The sequence below is a fragment of the Cornus florida genome, unplaced genomic scaffold (genome assembly GCF_030987335.1).
Source record: "Cornus florida cultivar Cherokee Brave unplaced genomic scaffold, ASM3098733v1 CherokeeBrave_3.0.0_Hap2_Chr08, whole genome shotgun sequence".
NCBI classification, from domain to species: Eukaryota; Viridiplantae; Streptophyta; class Magnoliopsida; order Cornales; family Cornaceae; genus Cornus; species Cornus florida.
Window position 1 is genome coordinate 23,571,568 of NW_026775578.1, and position 22,742 is coordinate 23,594,309.

Here is a 22,742-nt window from a genome sequence, read left to right on the forward strand (position 1 = left end):
CATCATCGTCATCATGTATATACATATAACCTCAAGAAAACATTTCAACGTAAGGTACACTCTTTAAACACACTCGCAACCAACATCATCTAGAGCATGCATTACCACATAAACACATAATTAACATTTAAAATTCCAAATTTATCATTTTAATCATGCTTAAAAAAAATAAATAAATAAAATAAAATAAAAAAATCCGAATTCAACTAAAGTCAAAACTTAATGATTTAGACTTCCCTACCTCAAAAGTAGCCAAAATGTATCCACGGTCAGAAAAAGTAACGCCAGTCAATACCGGTCAAAGGAAGTTGACGCCAGCGCAACGGAAAATTGTTCAGTGGGAACGTAGCCGACGATGAGAAGATTCTACTATTCCAAAGGCGTATTTCCGGAATCTGACTCCAAGTGGCCCAAAACCCCCTCCGAAGCCAAAGATCCAAAATTTTCAAAAATTCGTAAAATAATCACCGCTCCTTCGAAAATTTAATCCTTTGATTATGTGATAGAGAACGACGAGAGGAACAATTTCAGTCAAGGAACCAAGACCAGAAACCCGACTTATTGTCTGAAAAATGGAGGAGAATTTTTGTGGCAAAAGAAAAAGAAAAAAAATGAGGCTGAGAGGGAGAGAGAGCCAGCGTGAGAGAGAGTAAAATTTAATGGCTGAATAATGCATATGTACAAGTGGGTCCCACAAGAGAATAAATATCTTCCTTTCATTATGATATAAATATATACACATATATATAAAACATATCACAACCATAACTTTAAATATAAATAACTAAGTAATTATTCAACAAATAATGATGCACTAAATGCCACAAACTCGAAACACAATTCCCATACTCAACAATTCCGGTAACAGGTCGTATTTGGGACCTCCCGACCTGAAAAACTGAAAAATGTCAAAATGGTAAACAATGCATTTCCACGAGTCCTAAACTCAAGGAAATATTCCAATCAACTCTAGGAACTCACCTGGCACACCTTACAATGTTTGACACGCAAAACGAGATAATGATTAAAATAATCCAGAAAATGAAAAATTTAAAAAAAATCAGAAATATCACAAGATCAACCTAAATCTGCCTATATCATGTCATGTTCAAGTCGTGTTGGTAGGTCGTGTCGAAATTTGCCACCCCTACCTCTCAGGAGTAGGGCTGCAACTCAGGTGGGTTAGTGGGTTTGAGGTACAAATTGAGTACAACCTTACATATGAAATGTTTAACCCAACACTAACCTTACTGTGATACCCCCGGATTTCCGGATGCGGGTTGGCTAGGCCCACGCCCGACTACCCGAGGATATCAAACAAATTAGCAATAAACGAACACAGAATACAATTAAGGAAACAGGAATAAATAAAAATTTGCTGAAAAGAAACTAGAATGATAAACCAAATACTGAAACCTCAGAATAAAATTAAATTAATAAATAATTATTCTGATACATCCAAATTCTCCATTTCTAATACAACTCGGGAATCCATCTGGTGGACCCCTAATAAAATCATCACTGAGAAATGAACCACTGAAAAAGAATCCAATGCTAAACCATACAGGAACCGCCTACGTCGTCGGAAGAATGAGAAGTCGTTTCTGCTCAGCACGAACAAGATCTAAGACCTAGAACCGTCCGTTACCTGAAAAATAATAGTGGGTCAGGCCCACGAACAAGTTCTATCCTAACTACAATCCAAACAGAGACCCGATACGCAGATACATCCTAGATGTCTCAACCATATCTATATAGTCCGTAAATAGATATATACATATAACCACACTACAGGACTCTCACTAGACTATGCTGAGGGTCTCAACCAGAATAGAAGGCAACATGCAAAAACGCACCTGAGTGGGCATGACTACCTAAGCCTAACAGGGTATACCTCAACCAACATAGCTAGCTATGCATCCCACTGCATATACGCTCCCTAACCGTCGACTATGAGACTCAAGTTCAGATCGCGGTACCATAATTATATATATAAAGTCCGATCCTATCCAACCATAAGAAATCCAGCTAGTCGTTCAGCTTGTTCAGCCGCACAGACTAACATAAATTAAGTGTATATACAATCCATCCAAATACAATGTTGAGCCGGTCAACTATTCGTCGCCAAAACACAACATATAATTATGATTTAAATATTTTAATTAAATCCCTATCCTTCCTATTAACAGAAAATATAAACAACCATCCAATATGTCGTTCAACTATTTTAGTTGACAGGACATGAAACCATGTAGGATTTAACTGTTTTAGTTAATCCATTCTGTATGTATGAATGGGTTGGAATTAGCGTTTTGATCTAATTCGTCCCTCCGTATGTCACCGTCCCATACCGGTACATACCATGCATATGATCCGTAAATAATGCATTAACTCAATCAGTGCACCAAATAGAATCCACATAAATCCATGTAGCTGATAAAACAAAATTGGAACAGTTTATCAACTAAATATCCATGACAATAGCCATGAAATTGACGAGACAAAACTTAATCGTTCGTCAACTTAAAATCCAAAATCCATTCATATAATTGACAGAAAATATACAATTAATTCTTCAATTAAGTCCAGGTTAACTCCCATGTAAATTACAAAACCTATGTTTTAATTTAGCAATTTAAGTCCAAAACTATCATCCAGTTGAAAACCATCATCCAATTAATTGCAGAATAGTGTATCTAATAATTCAACAATTTAAAGCAAACCTTTTACTCATGTAGTTGCAGGAAAAATTAATGTTTCAGCAATATAAAAATTCAAAGTATGCACAGGTCTAATCTGTTAACTAAAAGACTCTACTGTGCATCTAAAACAAAAATTAGAAACATGTTATAATTCATTAAATTGCCATATTAGAGCAAGCAAGTAATTTCCTATCCTTAATCTACGTAATTGCAGAACGGATTTATTAATTCAGCAATTATATTCTCGAGTGTGCACAGATCAAATTTATTAAGTAAATGACCCTAACGTGCATTTAAAACAAGATTAACATCATGTTATAATTACTTAAGTCGCCCATTTAAAAATTGAACAACTACTTCCCTTCCAACCGTTAACAATATGTAAATTGTCTAAATTTCACACTGATCATTCCCTTCCTATAATAGGCTAACTTATGCAATTAGAGAGCTTAAGATCTCTTGAAATTACTTTTAAAATTGTTAGTTCACTCCCTAAAACAATTTAGAACTCCAAACATAGCCCAAACAGTTCCCGGACAGCTCAAGATTGCAACCAAACGTAACCTAACCAAAGAGCCTTCTCTTGAAAATCATAGAGCAGGCTCTTTACACCATGGAGCCTGCTCTATAAAAACTTAGAGCCTGCTCTAGAAACTTAGAGCCTGCTCCATAAAAACTTAGAGCCTCCTCTGTCCAGTTTTGCTCCGTTTCGCCTTTCAGCTTCGTCTCCGGCTATTCCCAACCTTCGGTTCATCTTTAATACTGAGTTTAAGAATCATATTTACACCCAAAATCATCCCCATGACTGGTTTTATAATCCGTTTAATCATTGAATTAAACTACGCAATTTAACTTTCCTCCAACCGTTAACAGTACTGAAAAGTTGTCTATTTTCCTACTGTTTAATACTTTAGCGTAAATGTATAAACTATGCAATAAGAGGTTTAAATACACTTGAAGTTTAAATTAAGAACCCAAATGCCCTCACAACATAATTCGAAAGAATTAAAATCATCCAAACGGTGCCCAGAAAATCAGAAAACACTAAAATACGTCAAAATATGAGAGAGCCTGCTCTAAAATGCAAGAGCAGGCTCTTGCAAGCATGGAGCTGGCTCCATGCCTTCTTGGAGCCGGCTCTTGAATGATGGGAGCCGGCTCTTCAATCCCCAGAGCCGGCTCTTCATCCCTCTGAGCCTCTGTTCTCCTCCAGCTACGTTTTTTCGACCATCTGCTTCAGCACCGGCCACTTCCACTCCCTTTGTTGGTTTTTAAAATTGTTCCAAGGAGTCCTAAGTATATCTAAAACCATCCCAAATCCTTACTTAAGTCAATTTCCATCAAATTAAAACTTAAAACTTTTACCGATCCAACATGCTTAGCCAGAGCAAGCACTGCAACCAAACCAAACTTGCATGAACTGTAACAAAATTAATTCACGCCCACATACAGATAATTGATTAAACAAATACTAAGCATCTAAGATTCAATTTATTAGTCCATTAAAGCCCTAGAGACTATCTACAGATGCATAGAACACAGGCAACGGGAGAGAGAAAGGAAAGAACTTGCCTTTGCGGTTTTTGAATCAAAACCTTGTCGCCGTCTTCCTAGGTTTTTTTCCGGCGATCATGACTGCCGTCAAGCCTCCTACTGCTCAACCTTCCCTTCTCCTATGACCAATCATTTATCCACAGTTGAAACCCTCACCAAAGACGGTCTGTTATTGTCTCACAATTTACGCTCTGTTCCTCTCTATCTCTCTGGTACGTGAAAAGGGTTTACATATTTTTTTAAAACCCTAAGTCAACATAATGATATATTTATAGGTTTAGAAAAACTAAAACCCTAATCTAATTTTAATCCGAGAAAGAAAATCAACCATAAAAGTTATAATGTGAGTCGGCTAAAAACATGTGAATATATGTAATCCTAAAATTATAACCTATATTAAATTATGATTAATACCTCAAGTTTAATTATTAATAAATACCAATAATTAAAAACTAACTCTATATACATATATACCCATATATATACATGTATATACTTCCATGGATAAAACGGTACCCATTTACACTATCCAAATAGTCCGTTAATCATATCCAAGCCCAAGTTCGATTAAAAATAAAATAAAATAAAAACAATACATTTAATTTAACATTCAAATGCCACTTCATCACGCACACTTATAATTAAATAGTTAGTTCATTTAAACAACAAAACAGGAAGCCACGTAACAAAAGTCATGAAAACACCTAAGAATAATAAAATAAAATAAAAATAAAATTCCAATTATGTCCTTTTTAAATTAAAGGGTATTACACTTACCTTCAATTCTAACAACTCAACCCGAGCCTAACCCATGCTTCTACTTTTAAACTAGGGTTTGCAAATCAAGCTTGTATTTTGGGTTAGGAAGTCAGGTTAATTCGGGTTTACCATATAGTCAATATTCACTCTGAAAATTTAATGTGATCTTGAATTAGTGTCAGAATAAATTACTCTTAATTTTTTTTAAAAAAACATATTAATTATTAATAATTACAAACAAATGTTAATGTGTAACAAATTAAGATTTAACCAATGAAGCTGGAAAAAAAAATGTGATCATATTATGAATATTATATATTTAAAAATAATTTTAAAATTCGAGTTCGGATTGGACTCAGGTTACTAGCACCTCAACCAAAGCCCAACCTTAATTAAGTTCGGGTTGAAATATTTCAATTCAAATCTAATCCTACTCGTAAAAATAATTATCCAAACCCATAAAAAATTGAAGTAGGCTCGGATTAAGTTCGGTTGCCCTAACCCAAATTGCACCCCTACATGATTCATATAGAATAGTTTCACTCCAAGCCTCTTCATGACTCCATACAACAATAAAAAAATGTGCCAAGTCATTATTTATGCAACTACACATTATAATGCCATACACAACTTAATTCAAACAAAGATGATAATGTGGATTTCTTGTAATTGTCAAATGTCATTAGGGAAAAAAAATAAAAGGATAAATTACACTAATCTTTTCTCAAATTTTGACAAATTACACACGGATAGATTATTCAATATTTATTATCTTTGAATTCTTTTGAGATTTGGCTTGTGTGCTAAATGACACCCTAACATTTTTCTTTTCGACATAACTATGATAATTTTGCCATTTCCTTGAATAAAATGCAATATAATATAGTATTGCTGATTTTTGCACATTCAAAAGTCACTTCTTTGTCGTGGACGAACGTGTTTAGGTGAGGCAAAAGTAATAAACGTTAAATAATCAGTTCGTGTATAATTTATTCAAATCTTAAGGGATGTTAATGTAATTTACCAAAAAAATAATTCCAATGTAAAATAAATACGTGTGTTATGATGACGTGTGTGCTAAATGACGCCCTAACATTTGAATTTCTAACATTAACGTTTGAGTTGAGAGCATTGTCATTAGCACTTAAAATTCAATTATTAAAAATTAATTACTAATTTCACTTTTGTGTTTTAGCAAAGAACACTTATTTTATTAAAATTTCAGAATTATCACCAAGTATATATAATTGCTTCAAGAGGCCCAACGCGTATATATTACATATTATTGGACCTTTTTGATAACAAATGTGAAAGAGACATTCGAACATTCTAGAAAATTGTTGGCAACTGATTTATTGAAAAATCAGTTTTAATCCACTAGAATTTTTTTGTTTGTTTTAGAAATTCCATCCCATACAAAAAAAATTATTTTGGGCTAATGACATGGGCCTTTTGTTTGAAGTAAAGATATTGGACTAGGCTTTGTCACTTCCATAATACATTTCAGTTTCCATACCTCGCTAAACACCTAAACCCTAACCAATCTCACTGCTTCTCTGTCCTCTCTCCGTCTCCTCTCCATTATTTCGAGTGAAGATCAAATCTAGGTCAGAATATGGCGTCGAGCGACCGAACGGTGTTGCAGTTCGTGCCATCTCCGACGAGCTTGTCGGCGAAGGTTCAACCTCTGGTGATCTTCAACATCTGCGATTTCTTTGTCAGACGGCCCGACCAGGCCGAGCGAGTCATCGGTACACTTCTGGGCTCGGTCTTACCCGACGGCACCGTTGATATCCGGAACTCATATGCTGTTCCTCACAACGAGTCCTCCGATCAGGTTCGCTTCTCTACGTTGTTTCCTGTTTCGTTTTAGCTGCTGTTCGATTGCCGGGAAAATCGTAGGAGAGTAGGAGATAAACATAAATTTCTGCACAAATTGATTGGTAGAGATTTTAATTTTACTCTTACTTCAAGTAGTGGGAACAAGGATCTGTGAGGATGGATAATGGATCTATTTTTGGAAATTGCACAAGTAGTTGAAAAATAATGTTCTATATTTTAGTGTGTGTTCTTGTGCGTGTTTGTTGGCTTTATGGTAGTTTGACACCAATTAGGTTATACATTCTCCAAGAGATAGATTCAAATTTTCTTTTGAGGATTGTGCGTTATGTTTGCTGTCTGTATTTTTATTTAGATTTTCATTGTTAAGATTTGTTTGTGTATGTGTTTCACCAGGTTGCTTTGGATATCGATTACCATCATAATATGTTATCATCCCACCAGAAGGTGAATCCAAAGGAAGTCATTGTTGGATGGTAATCTCCTATCTTAAGAATTTTTATAGGTAGCTTGAATTTCCCCTGCGCAGTTGGTTCTGGTATTTGTTCAATCATATTCTTTAATGCTAGTCTTGTACTTCTATGTTATATTGCACTAATGAACTGATACTGCTGTGACTTTCATGTTATGTAGTATTCTACATGAACTTTCACCTGGTTCTCTTTGTTTTCCATTATTTGCTGCTGCGGCCTCTCTGCATAAACCCACCTCTCTCATATGTTTTAGCATCACTTTCATAGTTGTGGTGTTTTCTCTTTTGGAGAATTGAAATTCTTATTGTTCTCAGCTTTGCCTTTTGCTTTTTTCATATTTGATATTTATATTCTCCACTACTTCACTCATACACATTCAAAGATTGTCATACTGAAAAATGGTAAAAGATGCAAGTTCAGGTAAGAAATGTACCATCAAATTTGGATTGTTTTTCCTTTTTTCTTTTTGGTGGATAAGAAATTTATTTATTAACAGACTCTTATGAATCCTTTGTGCCGGAACTCATTTTACATCATCTGTTGAATCTAGTTTTGTATAACTAACCGTTTCTAATAAACTATACATATTTTTCTTATTATTATTTTTAAAGAAGTTGACAAATTTATTTTCACCATATATGATCGTTTTTCATAGATTGTATAGAATGAAGTTTGTTATGTCATCTTGTCTCCGCAGATTTTTTGTCAATCAAATATATGAAAGCTTCCTGGTGACATAATGTAGTATATGTTACATATGTTCAGTTTTTTTTTTTTTTTTTTTGTTTTTTCCTAGTTGGGACTCTCACACACTGCCTCCACTGAGGTTCGAACCCCTAACTTCCCTTTGGGAAGGAGGAGCCTTGTACCGTTAGGCCACAGACCTGTTGGTCTCTCTTCTTTGATTGGCCAACTTCACCCACAGTAAAGGTCGTTTCTGTATTCAGAATTCACCACTGATGAGCAGAGATAGTCTTAGAGCAGGGGCGAGTTGCCCAGGGAAAGCCTCTGTGCCTGCGGCTGATTCTGCTAGAGGATCTGTTGCTTCTGTAGCTGTAGCTTCGTAGACATTGGCTTCCGCGGCATTCCTTACTCGCGGAGCGGCATACCGAAAAAAGAAAGGTTTCTTTATGCCCATCAAAGCACCTCGAGATGCTAATCCATGAAAAGACAAGTAATGGTGACCCACCGAAGACCTCCGAACTGAGGGTTCAATGACATCTTTTAGATTAAATCCCCCTTTTAGGTCGCTAGTTGATATTAGATAACACGTTTGAATACCCTATCTGTTTGACACTAATATACAAAAGATTCTCATTTCTGATTGATGGCTCAGGTTTACGAAACAGGATAAACTTTTGATCTCTAATAAGCTCAGTGAGACTCACATGATTTTAAAATGATGTCAATTCCGGAAAGGGGAGGGATTGCAATCTGTGACTAAGAGAGTTATATGGCTAATGAAAAAAAATACTTAGCTTTTTTTGAGAAATTTCCAGTAAACTCAAAGCAATAGAATTTGATTGTTGGGAACATTTGTTATTAATGTTAACAATGATGTGCATTGTTATATATTTTTGCCTCATTTTATGCACGTAACCAGAAGAGTGGAGTCATTTATTCAAACTTAGATGCTATTATCATTCATGGCCAATAGCCAAAATTTCTTTCCCTTTCAATTGCAAGTAATCTTTAGGAAAAAGGGATGAGTAGATAGAAACTACTCCCCTTGATATGAGTTTCTGTAAGCTGCATAACCACACAAGGGGACATGTATGCGTTTTTTATTTGTTGCTACAACAATAACAATAAAGAAAGTAAAAGACAAAAAGAAAACAAGAAGGATTTGTTGCCTTGGCAAAACTATCAGAATTTTGTTGGTCTAGTTTGATGAGGGGATAAAAAGCCCATTAACCCAGATATGCCCTTTCACCAACTTAAAAAATATTTGAGTTTTTAGGTATCCCAAAGAGCACTTTCTGGATTCTTGACTTGTTGCCTCAATGAAGTTGGTGGGAGTTCATTGGTGAACTTTCAAATCAGGCCTTAATTTATGAGCCCTGTTCTTGACATTACTTCAGTAAGAATTACCCATTATCTTCTAGAATAAAGGTGCTTGTTTATTTGTTGATATATATTTGGTTCTATTTGGTAGGAGTATTGGAATATTGAGAGGAATGATAAGTGGGACGGAAGGGAAAGAATTGCTTCTAATTTTTTTCTTTTCCTTCCGTCTTCATAATAGAAACTCTCTTAGTTTCCTCCCTTTTTCTTCTGCCCCTTTCGTCCTTCCCAATAAACCTTCCTACCAAATGGAGCATTCAGTTTGCAGGTTTTAGATGTGTGTTTTGATTAGTATTTCATCCAATTATTTATTTATTTATAATTTATCAGATTGGAAATCAAGGAATTGGCTGAATGATTTTTACTTATTTGCCATATATCATGGAAGTACTAACAAGGCAACAACTTAATTTTCTAATTTATTTTATTTTATTTTATTTTTTTATTTATATTTTATTTTATTTTTTTTACTACTTTAATTGTGCAGGTTTTCAACTGGCTTTGGAGTCACAGGCGGTAGTGCGTTGATCCATGAATTTTATTCTAGAGAAGTTTCAAATCCTGTTCATCTGATTGTCGATACAGGATTTCGGAATGGAGACGCTACCATAAAAGCTTTTGTCTCCATGAATTTGTCTCTTGGAGATCAACAACTTGCTGCACAATTTCAAGAGATTCCTTTGGATCTACGCATGCTTGAAGCTGAGAGGGTTGGATGTATGTTTTTATTTTTATTTCCCGTTCCTAGGAAAATCTTTGCTGTCCTCTATCTCTCTCTCTCTCTCTCACACACGCACACACACCAGGGTAAAATATCTTCTTACTTTAAGGTACACATTATTTTGGTTGGCAAAGCTGAAAAAATAATCTGCAAACCTAATACCTCAAGAACTTGCTTTACAATAGACTAACAGAGGTGTGCTAATTTAAACTCCTACTTTGACAGGGGTTAGCGTCGTAGGTTCTTACATAGAACTTCTGCATAAAACTAAAAGTCTAAATTTGTCATAGAGCTACATGTCAGTGTTTTAATTTGTGAGGATACTAGTCTTGGCCATAACTTGCCTACCTCTTGCCCATAACTTACCTACCTCGTTGCAGGAAAGCATTGCCTGAGTTTATAGGTTTTTGTGGTTGAATGTTCTCTCCTGATCATGAAGCACTGAGGTAACTGCAGGTCTCTGTGATGCTGGGAATTTCTAAGCATGTAAAACTTTTAGTTAGGTTATGAGTAAGACTTGATTTCCAGAAACAATCTATATGGATTAAATCAATCCTTTGCCCATATCTGAAGCTCTTTGTTCATGACTTCATCTTTCATATTGACTTGATTTGTTATTATTATTATTTTTAATTCTCGGTCAACGTATTATTTTCTTCTGAAACTGGTCTTAGTTTTCCTAATCATACAGGAAATTGGACTTTAAAGTTCTCTCTTTAACCTTCTTAGATTAATCAATTCTAACTTGATTCACGATTGTAGTTGACATCCTTAAGAAAACCGTGGTTGAGAAACTCCCAAGTGATTTGGAAGGAATGGAAGCCTCGATGGAACGCTTACTAGCTCTTATCGATGATGTCTACAAATACGTTGATGATGTTGTGGTAAGGAAACTGGTTCTCTTCGCACTTTAAAAATTCTCAATTCCCTTTCATCGGATTCCACTTTCATTTATCTTTATTTCTTTATTTTTTCCACTCAGGAAGGGCATGTTGAACCAGATAATAATATTGGGAGATTCATATCAGAGACTGTAGCCTCCATTCCAAACCTTTCACCAGCAGTTTTTGATAAACTTGTGAATGATAGTCTACAGGTAAGATCGACTTCTTTTTATTTGTGGCATATGTGCACAATAGCTAAAATTGCAATTTTTAAAATAGTGCTCGGGGGAACCTTCTGTTGCATGGGTTCACCCAAGAGATGATATAATCCCCAAAAACGAGTTTGGCCCATGAATTTCACAATCTTTGTGTCATTTGATTTGTTTTGGTCAATAATAAACATTAGATGAATTGCTGGAACCTGTGGATCAGGTTCTGCTTTGCATCCCAATACTTGGACTGAACCATTTTCTTAGTTCTGGTGTTTGAAACCATTGTTAATTTATTAATTATTATACTGTTTGAATTGTTATTATTAATTTGCTTTGTGTTTTCGATTGTTCTCCACAGGATCAACTACTCTTGCTATATTTGTCAAGTGTCACAAGAACGCAGCTCAGCTTAGCAGAGAAGTTGAACACAGCTGCTCAGATTCTGTAGCTGATATCTCCCCTCCTTTGAAGAAACTCATATGCCGAGACAGTTTTCCTTTCAATTGTGGTCTGTGTTTAGCGATGCATGGCCAACTTTTGAGACATGCTCTCATTTACCAAAGAATGGTTATAATTATTCCCCCCACAATTTGGAGCCATGTAGGTTGTACTTTTTTGTCAATCTAAATGTTTTGTAGTAGTAAAATTGCTATGCAGAAACAAAATATACAGTTTTTCTGGACCTTTGACATTTAATTGAAGGTTGAAAATCAGGATATTGCCCCTAGAACATTTGAGACGGGTCATTTTATATGGGATTACTATGACTTCGTGGATGCTTTATTTGAAAATGGAAGGTGGTGGTTGAATGCTAAAGAAACACTTGCATCAACTTGTTCCTGCGATATGAACCTTGTCCCTGAGTTGAATTCATTTCTATAAAGAACTCCGAAACTTGAATTTCTCATATTAATAAATATTCTTGTACACAAAAAAAAAAAAAAAAATACAAAACAAAACAGAGGCAACATGACAATCAGTGTATTGGTTTAGTTGAATTTTGGAGATTGAGTTGCCATGTTGCATGACAATCAGCTGTGTGTTTGATCAGTCAGTCCTGCTGGGCTTAAGCCTGCGTTTAGATTCAACCATGTCATCGTGAAAATGAAATGGCAAAAAGTCAACTGATAACTCGAAGGATGTCAAGATTGAGCCCACAGTCCACTTTAGAGAGATATCACTTCATCTATATTAGAATTGAAATTGCAAGTAGTTGAGTGAGTCAATTTTGGAGATTGAGTTGTTTCTTCTCACCTTGTGAGATGTTTTGACCATAAATTTCAGCAGAGGGTAATTGTAGGTGTCCAGCTGCAGGGGCGGAGTTTATTACATCACGTCGAGTCTATTTGCAATACTACTTTTTCTTTTAGCCCAGCTGGGTATTTTTCTTTTAGCCCAGCTGGCTGCCTCTAAAAACAATTGGAGTATAATTTTTTTTTGCGCTTAAATCGACTGCGGCATGTCCCACTAAATAAAAATCCATTGCCGTTCCGAATTTTTGTTCACATAAGGACACGCGTCCCTCATTTGCATTGATTGCATTCTCATAATTTTTTGCATTATATGATTGGGTCTTCTCACAACGTTTCCCTAGTATTTAATGGTGTCGCACTGTCGCATAAGTGGGTGTGAAGACTTTCAAATATTGAGTACCAACAAACCCGGCGGAGACAAGAAAGAAAAGGACGGAAATCAGGGCGGCCTAGATTTCACGCGTGCCTATATATATATATATATATATAAACACAGTGACACACACAAGCCTAGCTATGGAAGACGGTCTCGATTGTCACTGAAAAACATTTCCCCTGTTTGTATATGCATGTTCGATCTTAAATAGACCCACCAATCTCTCTCTCATTCATGTCCCAGGATCTACGTGGAACGTGGACGCAAAGACACAGTTAAATCCCACATATGGCGCTTTTACCAAGCTCATCATTCAATCTTTTATTGCATGATTATTATTATTATTTTGTTCCTTCTTTCACTTTTGGATTATAAAGCTAACTCATTTTTAATAATTAGCTTGTTCCATGTCTTTCATCCATCTTTCTTTGAGATACTCTTGAATTCAACTAATTAATTTTTATTATGTAATTTTCATTTTAGAATAATTTTTTTCTAATAAAAACATCAATGATTTGATTAGAAGTTTGTTTAGGTGGTTGTTATTTCAAGCATCCTGTTACAACTTTGATTGCTCAACAAGTAAAGCCGATAACATTGGGTTTGATTTAGTGGACTACTTTTAAATATATTTTACTCGTTTTTTCTTAAAAATTCTCATTTTTAATGTACGAAAACAAATTAAGAATTTCTATGACTATTCATCGGGCGGGAATTAGGGGGATGCCACGTATAAAGTACCCCTAAAATTAGTATACTTAATCCTCCATTAATGTTCAACTAGACAAACTTGAACAACTCAATCTGTAAGTATAATGTACTACCTAACCAACAAAGTGATTAACTTAAAATTTATTAAAAGTTAGAGAAGCTAGGGATAAGAATTAAGAACAGAGCCACTGTGAAGTGCCAACAGCTAAAAGACAAATGGATTGTATTATCTATTCATCGTGAACTACATATATATATATATATATATATAGCCTTGAGAATTGTAACATCGAAGCACGCACTACAATGAACCGTCCACTTTCTTCGCTAAAGACATGCAAATTAGGTGCGTGTCAAAGACCAGAAAATAGTACCGAGTACTCAAACATCAATAAAGGAACAAGTGGAAATTAAGAACAGCTTATACAATTTCAAATGAAAAAGATAGTCTACATGTTGGGACACTAATAGTTTGGAAATGCGTCTCAAAGACACAGAGTTGATTGAAAAGTGTGTAGCATTGTATAGAGGATACTGTACTGGCAAGCTGTTATTACAAAATTCATACGTGAACACTTGGTTATAATTGCATTGTGTGTGTGTGTGTGTGTGTATAAAACCTATGTCTCAAAACATTGTAGTAATTGATGATGCGACAAGTTTGAAAGTAACAAAATGAGGGTACGAGTCTTCGTTCTTCAGCATATATATATATATATATACACACGCGCACACACATACACATACACATACAGTGTAAGCTATAACGGGAAAGAGGACATTTTATTGGGCAAGGTTTTCAGTGGAGAAAGAGAAGAAAAAGATACTGGGATAGGTAAAAAAAAAATAGCGTTAAGATGCTTTGCACATAGAACTGAGTTTTTTATGCTTAAATTAGCTATCCAATCACAGTACAAATCTGTTTTATTATGTCAAAGACTACTTCTCCCTATTTCCTGTTACTTCTAGTTTAGTTTAATCATTTTTTAATCACTAGACTTTTCTAAACATGCTCGTGACTGTGAGCTACACATAAGGGTGTCCAAAGAATATGTGGAATCGAATTGAATCGAACTGAATTTGAACCGGTGCTTCGGTTCCAATTCTAATTTTTAAGAACCGTTGAGAACGGTTCCGGCTCTAGACTCCGAAACAAGAACCGAAACCGTATAATAATTATAAATATTATGTTTTTAATTATATAATTATTAATATACATGATACAAAGAGATATATAATAATAATAATAATAATAATAATAATAATAAAAGTATGTTCTACTTTACCTTCAATAGCTGAGCGAGATGAGATGCATGGTTTTGTTCTTTCTTTGCACATCGTTTAGTGTACCAAAATGTCATTTAGTACAATATTATATATCAAAATGCATTATAAATTGGTTTAGAGTCATTAAATTATTATTATTATTATTTTTTAATTTTAAAAATACGGAACCAAATCAAACTGGAACCGTGGAACCGGTTCTATGTTCCAATGATCCGATTATATTTTTTAGGAGCCGTTGGGACCAATTTCGATTTTGATTTCAATTTCGTCAGAAATCGTAAGAACCGAAATCGTGTGCATCCCTAACCTACATATAAAAAAAGAAGTAACAACTTTAGCACATTGAGTTGAACACCTGACTCACCTCTCCCTCAGCTACAATAATTCATTCTCTCTTTTTAACTGTGTAATTAACAGTTTTTCATTGAGTTATATTTACTTTTGACCAAACTAAAGTAATTATAAACTAGCATAGCATACTTTTTAGGAGTTCTTAGTAGCTCACCTCTTGCACAAAAGTTGCATTAATTCTTCTTTTCCTACAAGTCCCTTTCAACTTTGAACTCCTCTCTAGCTTAGAATTAATTCTATTCATGATATAAGGACAAGACCTCAAAATGTATACTATATAAAAAAAAAATCTGTCAGCTTATATAATACACACACACACAGAACCACTAGGCTTAGTTTCTAATTAAGCTCCTAGAATTCAAATAGAAGATTGTATTGTTAAAAGGACGTGAGTTGGCAATGACAGGTGCAACAGGACATGAAAAAAAGCCAAGTTGGTCCCCCTTCTAGTAATCTCAATTTGGTGGCTTTATTGTCCTCTTGTTTCTGTCTCACCCCCTTAAAAGAAGGTTTTAACTCCACGTTTTTTTGACTGAATGGTCAACTGATTAAAGCCATATCCATGTCAGTAATTGTGATCACAACCTTCCAACTCATACCAGACAATGTGAACTTTGACTTTCACTTACATCAACCTCCTTTCCAGCAACCATTCATATGATCATTTGCGGACCACCTCTAGTTTAATAACAACACTTGGTTAACTCACTAAAGGCCATTTGGCCCAATGGTACAGCCTCGTCATCTTCAAAGAGGGGGAGGGGTTAAAACTTAAACTCGAATGTGGATAAAAAAAGGTGTGTTTACTTTACCATTTAAAAAAAAAATCTTGGTTGAAGAGCACTGTTATTTGTTGTGATAAACGATTATTGTGACATATCATTACTTATGGTACTGACTTCGTAAGAGACGTGTGAGTGTTATCATAGGCGATTGTCACAACAAATATAATTTTTCTAAAACACTTACAAATGGATCTTTTTAAGAGTATTAAACTAGTAAAGACAGACGAGCCCAACACGAAACTGACAAAACTCGATTATGTTGTGAACATGAGACGTAATGCTTTATGAGACACTAAGTCCCAGAGTTACACAATTGGAGCCGATCCGCTAGGGTTCTGTTAAAATAAGCTTGTGAACAAGAGTGATGAATGAACTCTATTCATTGATTAGTCGATTGAAATAATTTTTATGATTAGTGGATCCTATTATTACGGGTGAATATTTCATTAACTAGATAATGATACCATGTCATGGTCTATCAAAAGTAAACTCAAACAATCCCATATATATATATATATATCACTGGTTAATAGATATTTAATCGAGAATCTGATAATGAAGTAGAATATTTTAGACAGAATATGAGAACTTACCTCTTTGTCTGCTCGCCGACCGAAACGTTGAACAGTGGCAGCTTTTGTGCATGTGTATCTCTCTTTCTCTCTCTACACAAAAAACCAGGAAAAAACAATGCGATCAATTCCTCAAAGTTCTATCTCACATTCCCTAAAATCAAAGCACACTCAATATTAAATTTTAAAAAGTCCTTAGCTTCACTTACATTACATGTTGAATTGTATTATATATGAGCACGAACTCGTGTGTCTTTTGAGTTCAGAACTAGGGTTCAGAGGCCGATCCATCGGACAAGTTCAGAAATGGACAGAGGAATGTCAGGCTTTTGTGTCAGACCACGCGTCGGCGGTGGAGGCGGTGGTGGCAATAGCGGTGGTGGAACAAAGTGTGGGAGGTGGAATCCGACCGCGGAACAGGTTAAAGTTCTGACTGACCTGTTCAGGTCCGGACTCCGAACTCCGAGCACTGATCAGATCCAAAAGATATCATCGCAGCTGAGCTTTTACGGCAAGATCGAGAGCAAGAACGTCTTCTACTGGTTTCAGAACCACAAGGCTAGAGAGAGACAGAAGCGTCGCAGAGTTTCTGTATCCGAACCAAATGATCTCTCCGCAAAGCGTAAGTCAACCATTTAGGCACATATAATCATTTTCTTTGCTTCTCTCTATTTTTCTCGAGAAACAAACAGAGTCTTAACGAGTATAATTTCATTGATAGCAGATCTTACAGAGATTAATCAAGTTTCGGACACGGAAAGAGTGACAGAGACTTTGCAACTCTTTCCATTGAACTCGTTCCATGAATCGGAAGCGGAGAAGATTAGATTCTTTGGATATGAATGCAAGGAGAATACGACGTCGTTTTCTTACTCTATTGGGACTGAAATGGATCATCCGCCATTGGATCTGCGTTTAAGCTTTCTGTAAAAAAAAAATTCAAACATGTTTGAATTACTGTCATGAATCGATCCACTTTAGGTTTAGCATAAAAAAAAAGAGAGAGAAATTAACTCCCAAAAAGGAAAAAAAAAAAAAAAAAAAATGAAAAAGAAAAAGAGAAAGAAGGTTTATGTCCTGAGTTGTAAAATGCACGTAGCTCTAGATATTGTAGCAGTGGGGTTGAAACTTTAAAAATGGTTCGACATTGATTATCCTATGCGTGCACATAAAACATTGTTTTTCTTTATGTGTGTAAATGTGTGTGAATATATGCTTGGGAAATGTAATGTGGTTGTTCTCAAGAAAAATAAGAGAATATAGCTTGAAAAAGGGTAGATTTGTTGGTTCAAGTTCTGAAAACAATTGATTTTGAACCAGAATTATGTGACAAGTTAATTTCTTTACAAACCCTTCTTTTCAAATTTTTATAAACTATTCTTTATATAATTTAATTGGAATTGTATAACATAAATTCAAATGGTACGATGTCTTTCATTCAAAGTAGTGATTGAGTTGAGTGTTTGAAACTAAATTGGAGACAATATTGCTGAGTATGTACCTTTTTTGCTTCAATACTTCCATAGTTTTTAATCCTTTAACAAAATCGTAATTTTCAGTTGTTTTTTTTGAGCCATGCATAGAAACATGATTTTTGAAGTTCTATTTTACTAGTAACTTTTTCTTTTTTCTTTTTTTATTTTTTATTTATTTATTTATTTTCTTTATCCTATTTTTAACTAGTGCCCCACTTATGATTGATGGCATTATGGCAAATAAAGAAAAGAATTATTATAGGATGTTTGAAGAAATTGTCTCCACATGTTGGCAACACAAGACCATGAGTAGGTACGGAAAGCAACAGAGAAAGAGGAAAAGATGAGTGTGTGTTGCATGCTACTTCCTTTTCCTTACATGCCCCATCTTTTACTTCTTACCATTTTTTTAAGCGACTACAACCACTCTCTAACCTGATCAAGAATTGGGTGAGCACTGTATCTGTATCTGTATTTGAAATTAAAATTAATAGAAATTTATTTAAAATTTAAAATTAGATTTACTTTAATTTTAAATTTAAATTCCAATTCAGTACTCTCAAACCCAATATACTTTGACTTTTGTAATGACATTCTTGTAAAAAGCTAAACAATATATATGGCAAATTCCACTTACCCCATTGAAGTTTGTAAATATCCCATATGGACTATTTCCACTTCCTTTATATTTTATAACCTTATTTACCTCCTATAAAGGTAAGTAAAATTATGAAACTATTTGCACTAAAAAATAAATTTAGTAGCTAGTTCTGTTATATTATTATTATTAGTGTTAAGTGCAAAAAACCCCCTCATAATATACAAAATGTGCAATTCACCCTTATTGTTCATAAAACCCCCCTGCATTTTACAATTTGTGCAAATAAAGACATTAGGTCAATTTAGCCATTGAAATGTTTAAAATTTCTTTTTTTTGGAAGGTCTCTCTCCCCTCTATTTCTCACTTTGTTTTCACTTTCTAGTGGAACTCTCTTTCCAGCGACTTCCATATTTATTTCTCCATATCTTCTCTTTTTCAACAACTTCCATATATTTATTGATCTTCTCATATATATATATATATATATATGCAAAATCTTTAAAAGAAATGCAATATACCCATAATAACTTTGGTTTTAGAAGCAAAATCTTTCGATCTCTTTCTCCTTTTTAACATATGTGAGAAAGCGTGGTTGCAAGGATATACATAACAATGTTCATATAATTTAATTTTTTTGATTTTTAGAATGTAAATGCTGCTCTGAGCCTATGAAGGATCAAAATGATACTGTGATGAACAACCAAGAAGGACAATTGAACTTGTGCATCTCAGGCTCTAGATCATAGACTAAAACTGAAACAAATTGAGATGATGCCAAAACCAACACAACATTTATCTTATTGTAAAGTATGTTTATATACTCTTGACATACTGAAAATACTCATCTTCAGGGAATATCAGTAATTTTTATATTTCAAATTTCACAAGATAAACACGTTCATTTCGTTCTCTCCATGTCTTCACCAATTAAATATTTTGTGGTGTTAGTTATATATATATATATATATATATATATATATATATATATATTAAGCAATTTGTTTTAGAAGTTACCTAAATACATAATTTTTTTTTTTCATCAAAGTTGTAATTTTTCGGCGATGATATTTATTATAGTAGTGATTTTTAGACGAGAGTCATGAGAGCTAATTGGTTATTGTTGAAGTCGAAATAGACACGATGCATGAAAATGTATGGTGTTCCTCTAAGTTGTAGAGACTAGAGAGAGAGAGCTGAGAGACTATTTAGAGAGAGAGATTTTATTTTCTTTTCTTTTCTTTTCTTTTTTCCTTACATCTGCAAGGGCATTTTAGGGTTTTTATAAAAAAAATTGGTCAAAATTGATGATTAAGGAGTAATTTACTCAAAAGGTTGATGATACAGGGATTTATATGCACTTAATTTTTAATGGGGACATTTCTTACACATTTTTTATATAGTGAGTTATGAACTTAACCCTTATTATTATTATTATTATTATATATTAGGATTTGATGACAAACCTCATGCGTGTAATGATTGTTGAAGGAATGAATGATGAGCACAAAAGAAGTTGGCTCTGAATACAAATTTGAAGTGTTTGAATTAAAAAAGGAGGTTGATTCTCAACTACAAAATAACATTTAGAAATGGTTAGATGATTATAAATAGCATGGAAGAAGGCCTGTGAAGAGGTTCCTGACCAACAAATCAGAATTTTCACTATGTAGTCTTTTATGCTTTCTTTGTATTTCCTTTTCTTTACATAGTATTTTCCTTGTCTGTTCTTTCGTTAGGAGTAGTGTTTTAGTTCGGTCACAATTCCTGTACTTGCAATCCTCATATTGAAATTCTACTTGTCTGTTCTTGTTTGATGAATGCTTGTACGGTTTCCTTTGTTCTCTCCATACAATCCCTTTTTCTGCAATTGAAGTCCTTTTCGTTGAGGCTTGAAGAACCGGGAAGGAAAGTGGTAATTTCTTACTTTCCTAACAATGCCAAACAGAATCGTAGAGGTAACCTATGTAAAATATTGATAAACTTCAAGATAAGTAAAATTTATCCATAAATATATATATATTTATATCTATATCTATACTATTATTAAATGTGCAAAGAGTTTCAGTGTTTCAGTATTTATTTATTATTATAAAAAAAAAGTTTTTATAAACAAAAAAATTATCTAAAAATTATTTACAGAGTTTAATTCAAATTACCTAAAAATTAATTTAAATAGTTTAATTCAAATTATAAATTACCTAATAAAATTTATTTTTTTTGTCCCACATCGATGTTAAGTGAAAAAGATTACATAGAAGCCTCTTATAAAACTATAGACTTAAAGAAATAATAATTACACATTGTTCGGCCTTTTAGCTAAGATGGAGTGTAATACTAAATTTTTTTGAGTCGGCCTTTTAGCTCACCTTTGTTGGTCTTTTGGCTAAGATAAAGTATAGTATTACTTTTTCGGCCTTTGTGCATAGAGTTTCAATATTTATTTGTTCATATAAAAAAAGATTTTTATAAACAAAAAATTACAAAAAAATTATTTAAAGAGTTTAATTCAAATTACAAATTACCTAATAAAATTTATAAAAATTAATTTAAAGGGTTTAATTATCAGATAAAACAGAATCATCAGATTCCCCTTCATAATCAAACAGCTTCTTTTGCATTTACTTCGTCAATCTTGGCACAAGTCTGTTCAAGAAGATTGAGACTCTGGAGGGTTATTTTGGAATTTTCAAAATCAATTTATCAATTTTTTTTTTTTTTTTAGAATAATATAAGTCCGAACAACAACTTCCTCTTCATAATTAAAAGCACCATGTTTTTAAAAATCTCATCAAAACATATCACATGCACTAGGACATACAATTTTGGGATGCATGGAGTCATCATTTAGCCTCCTGGTAACTTCTTTTGATAATGTTACCAAGAATTCTGAACCTTATGCCGTTTTCCACAGAGTTGCGGGTGAACGGGAGGTTCTTAAGTAAAGAGTTGGAAAAAATGTGGCCGTTGTTTAATCCTACAATTGGTGTACGTGTCCTCCCTAGGCCTTTATTGGCTCCGTCCCTGATAACTAATTGCTTAATAGAGATAATCAGGGTATCTCTTTGGTGGTTGTTTAATCCTACAATTGGTGTTATGTGTTGAGGACGTTGCTGTAGATCAAAGTTTTGCATTCTACTTGGTACAATTTTCTTCATAGGTGGATTCTATGGCAGGATTGTGCACTATGATTCCAAAGAAGAGAAAAAATAAAAGAGAAGAAGTTGAAAGCACGTTGGAAAGATTGTGATTCTGTTCTTGTATGGTAATGCTTAACGCGCATGCATTCTGTAATGACCAAAATACCACAAAGATATTGACCAATCTTTACGTGAGAATTGACATTTGATTAACAGTGTATCATACGATTAATTTATGCTAGACCTAAATAAATAAATAATAATCAAATTTTTCTCGGCCTTTCAGTATTTATTTATTAATATAAAAAAAGAGTTTTTATAAACAAAACATTACCTAAAAATTATTTAAAGAATTTAATTCAAATTACAAATTACCTAATAAAATTTATAAAAATTTATTTAAAGAGTTTAATTCAAATTACCTAATAAATTTCATTTTTCTTGTTCCACATTGGTTTTAAGTAAAAATGATTACATGGAAGTCTTTTATAAAACTATAAACCTAAAAAAATAATAATCATACATTTCTCGGCCTTTTAGCTAAGATCAAGTGTAATACTAAACTTTTTTGGGTCGGCCTTTTGGCTAACCTTTCTTGGTCTTTTGGCTAAAATTAAGTGTAGTACTACCTTAAAGAGTTTAATTCAAATTACAAATTACCTAATAAAATTCATTTTTCTTGTCCCACATTAATTTTAAGTAAAAATGATTACATGAAAGTCTCTAATAAAACTATAAACCTAAAGAAATACGTGTAGTACTGCTTTATCGACTTTTTGGCTTTCGGTATTTATTTATTAATATAAAAAAGAGTTTTCATAAATAAAAAATTACCTAAAAATTATTTAAATAGCTTAATTCAAATTACAAATTACCTAATAAAATTTATAAAAATTAATTTAAAAAATTTAATTCAAATTACAAATTACCTAATAAAATTCATTTTTTTGGTCCCACATTGGTTTTAAGTAAAAATGATTCTCTTA

At 33.6% G+C, this 22,742-nt stretch overlaps 2 protein-coding genes across 2 annotated transcripts; both read left to right on the forward strand.

The window, feature by feature from the left end:
* The first annotated feature begins 6,506 nt into the window (after positions 1-6,506).
* On the forward strand, positions 6,507-11,999 carry LOC132270833 (eukaryotic translation initiation factor 3 subunit F). Its single transcript, XM_059772044.1, has 6 exons — positions 6,507-6,852; positions 7,251-7,330; positions 9,879-10,108; positions 10,875-10,996; positions 11,095-11,208; positions 11,567-11,999. The coding sequence occupies exons 1-6, from the start codon at positions 6,631-6,633 to the stop codon at positions 11,654-11,656; spliced, it is 858 nt and encodes a 285-aa protein (XP_059628027.1). The 5' UTR covers positions 6,507-6,630; the 3' UTR covers positions 11,657-11,999.
* A 4,850-nt stretch (positions 12,000-16,849) lies between these two features.
* Positions 16,850-17,752, forward strand: LOC132268511 (WUSCHEL-related homeobox 5-like). The gene is made up of 2 exons (XM_059769348.1): positions 16,850-17,165; positions 17,268-17,752. Exons 1-2 carry the CDS (start codon positions 16,850-16,852, stop codon positions 17,471-17,473), a joined length of 522 nt encoding a protein of 173 aa, XP_059625331.1. The 3' UTR covers positions 17,474-17,752.
* The last annotated feature ends 4,990 nt before the right edge of the window (positions 17,753-22,742 follow it).

Coding starts and splice junctions, on each gene's coding strand:
- LOC132268511 (XM_059769348.1), top strand. CDS start 16,850: ATGGACAGAGGAATGTCAGGCTTTTGTGTCAGACCACGCGTCGGCGGT. Junction 17,166..17,267: donor AAATGATCTCTCCGCAAAGC/GTAAGTCAACCA, acceptor CATTGATAGCAG/ATCTTACAGAGATTAATCAA.
- LOC132270833 (XM_059772044.1), top strand. CDS start 6,631: ATGGCGTCGAGCGACCGAACGGTGTTGCAGTTCGTGCCATCTCCGACG. Junction 6,853..7,250: donor ACAACGAGTCCTCCGATCAG/GTTCGCTTCTCT, acceptor GTGTTTCACCAG/GTTGCTTTGGATATCGATTA. Junction 7,331..9,878: donor AAGGAAGTCATTGTTGGATG/GTAATCTCCTAT, acceptor TTAATTGTGCAG/GTTTTCAACTGGCTTTGGAG.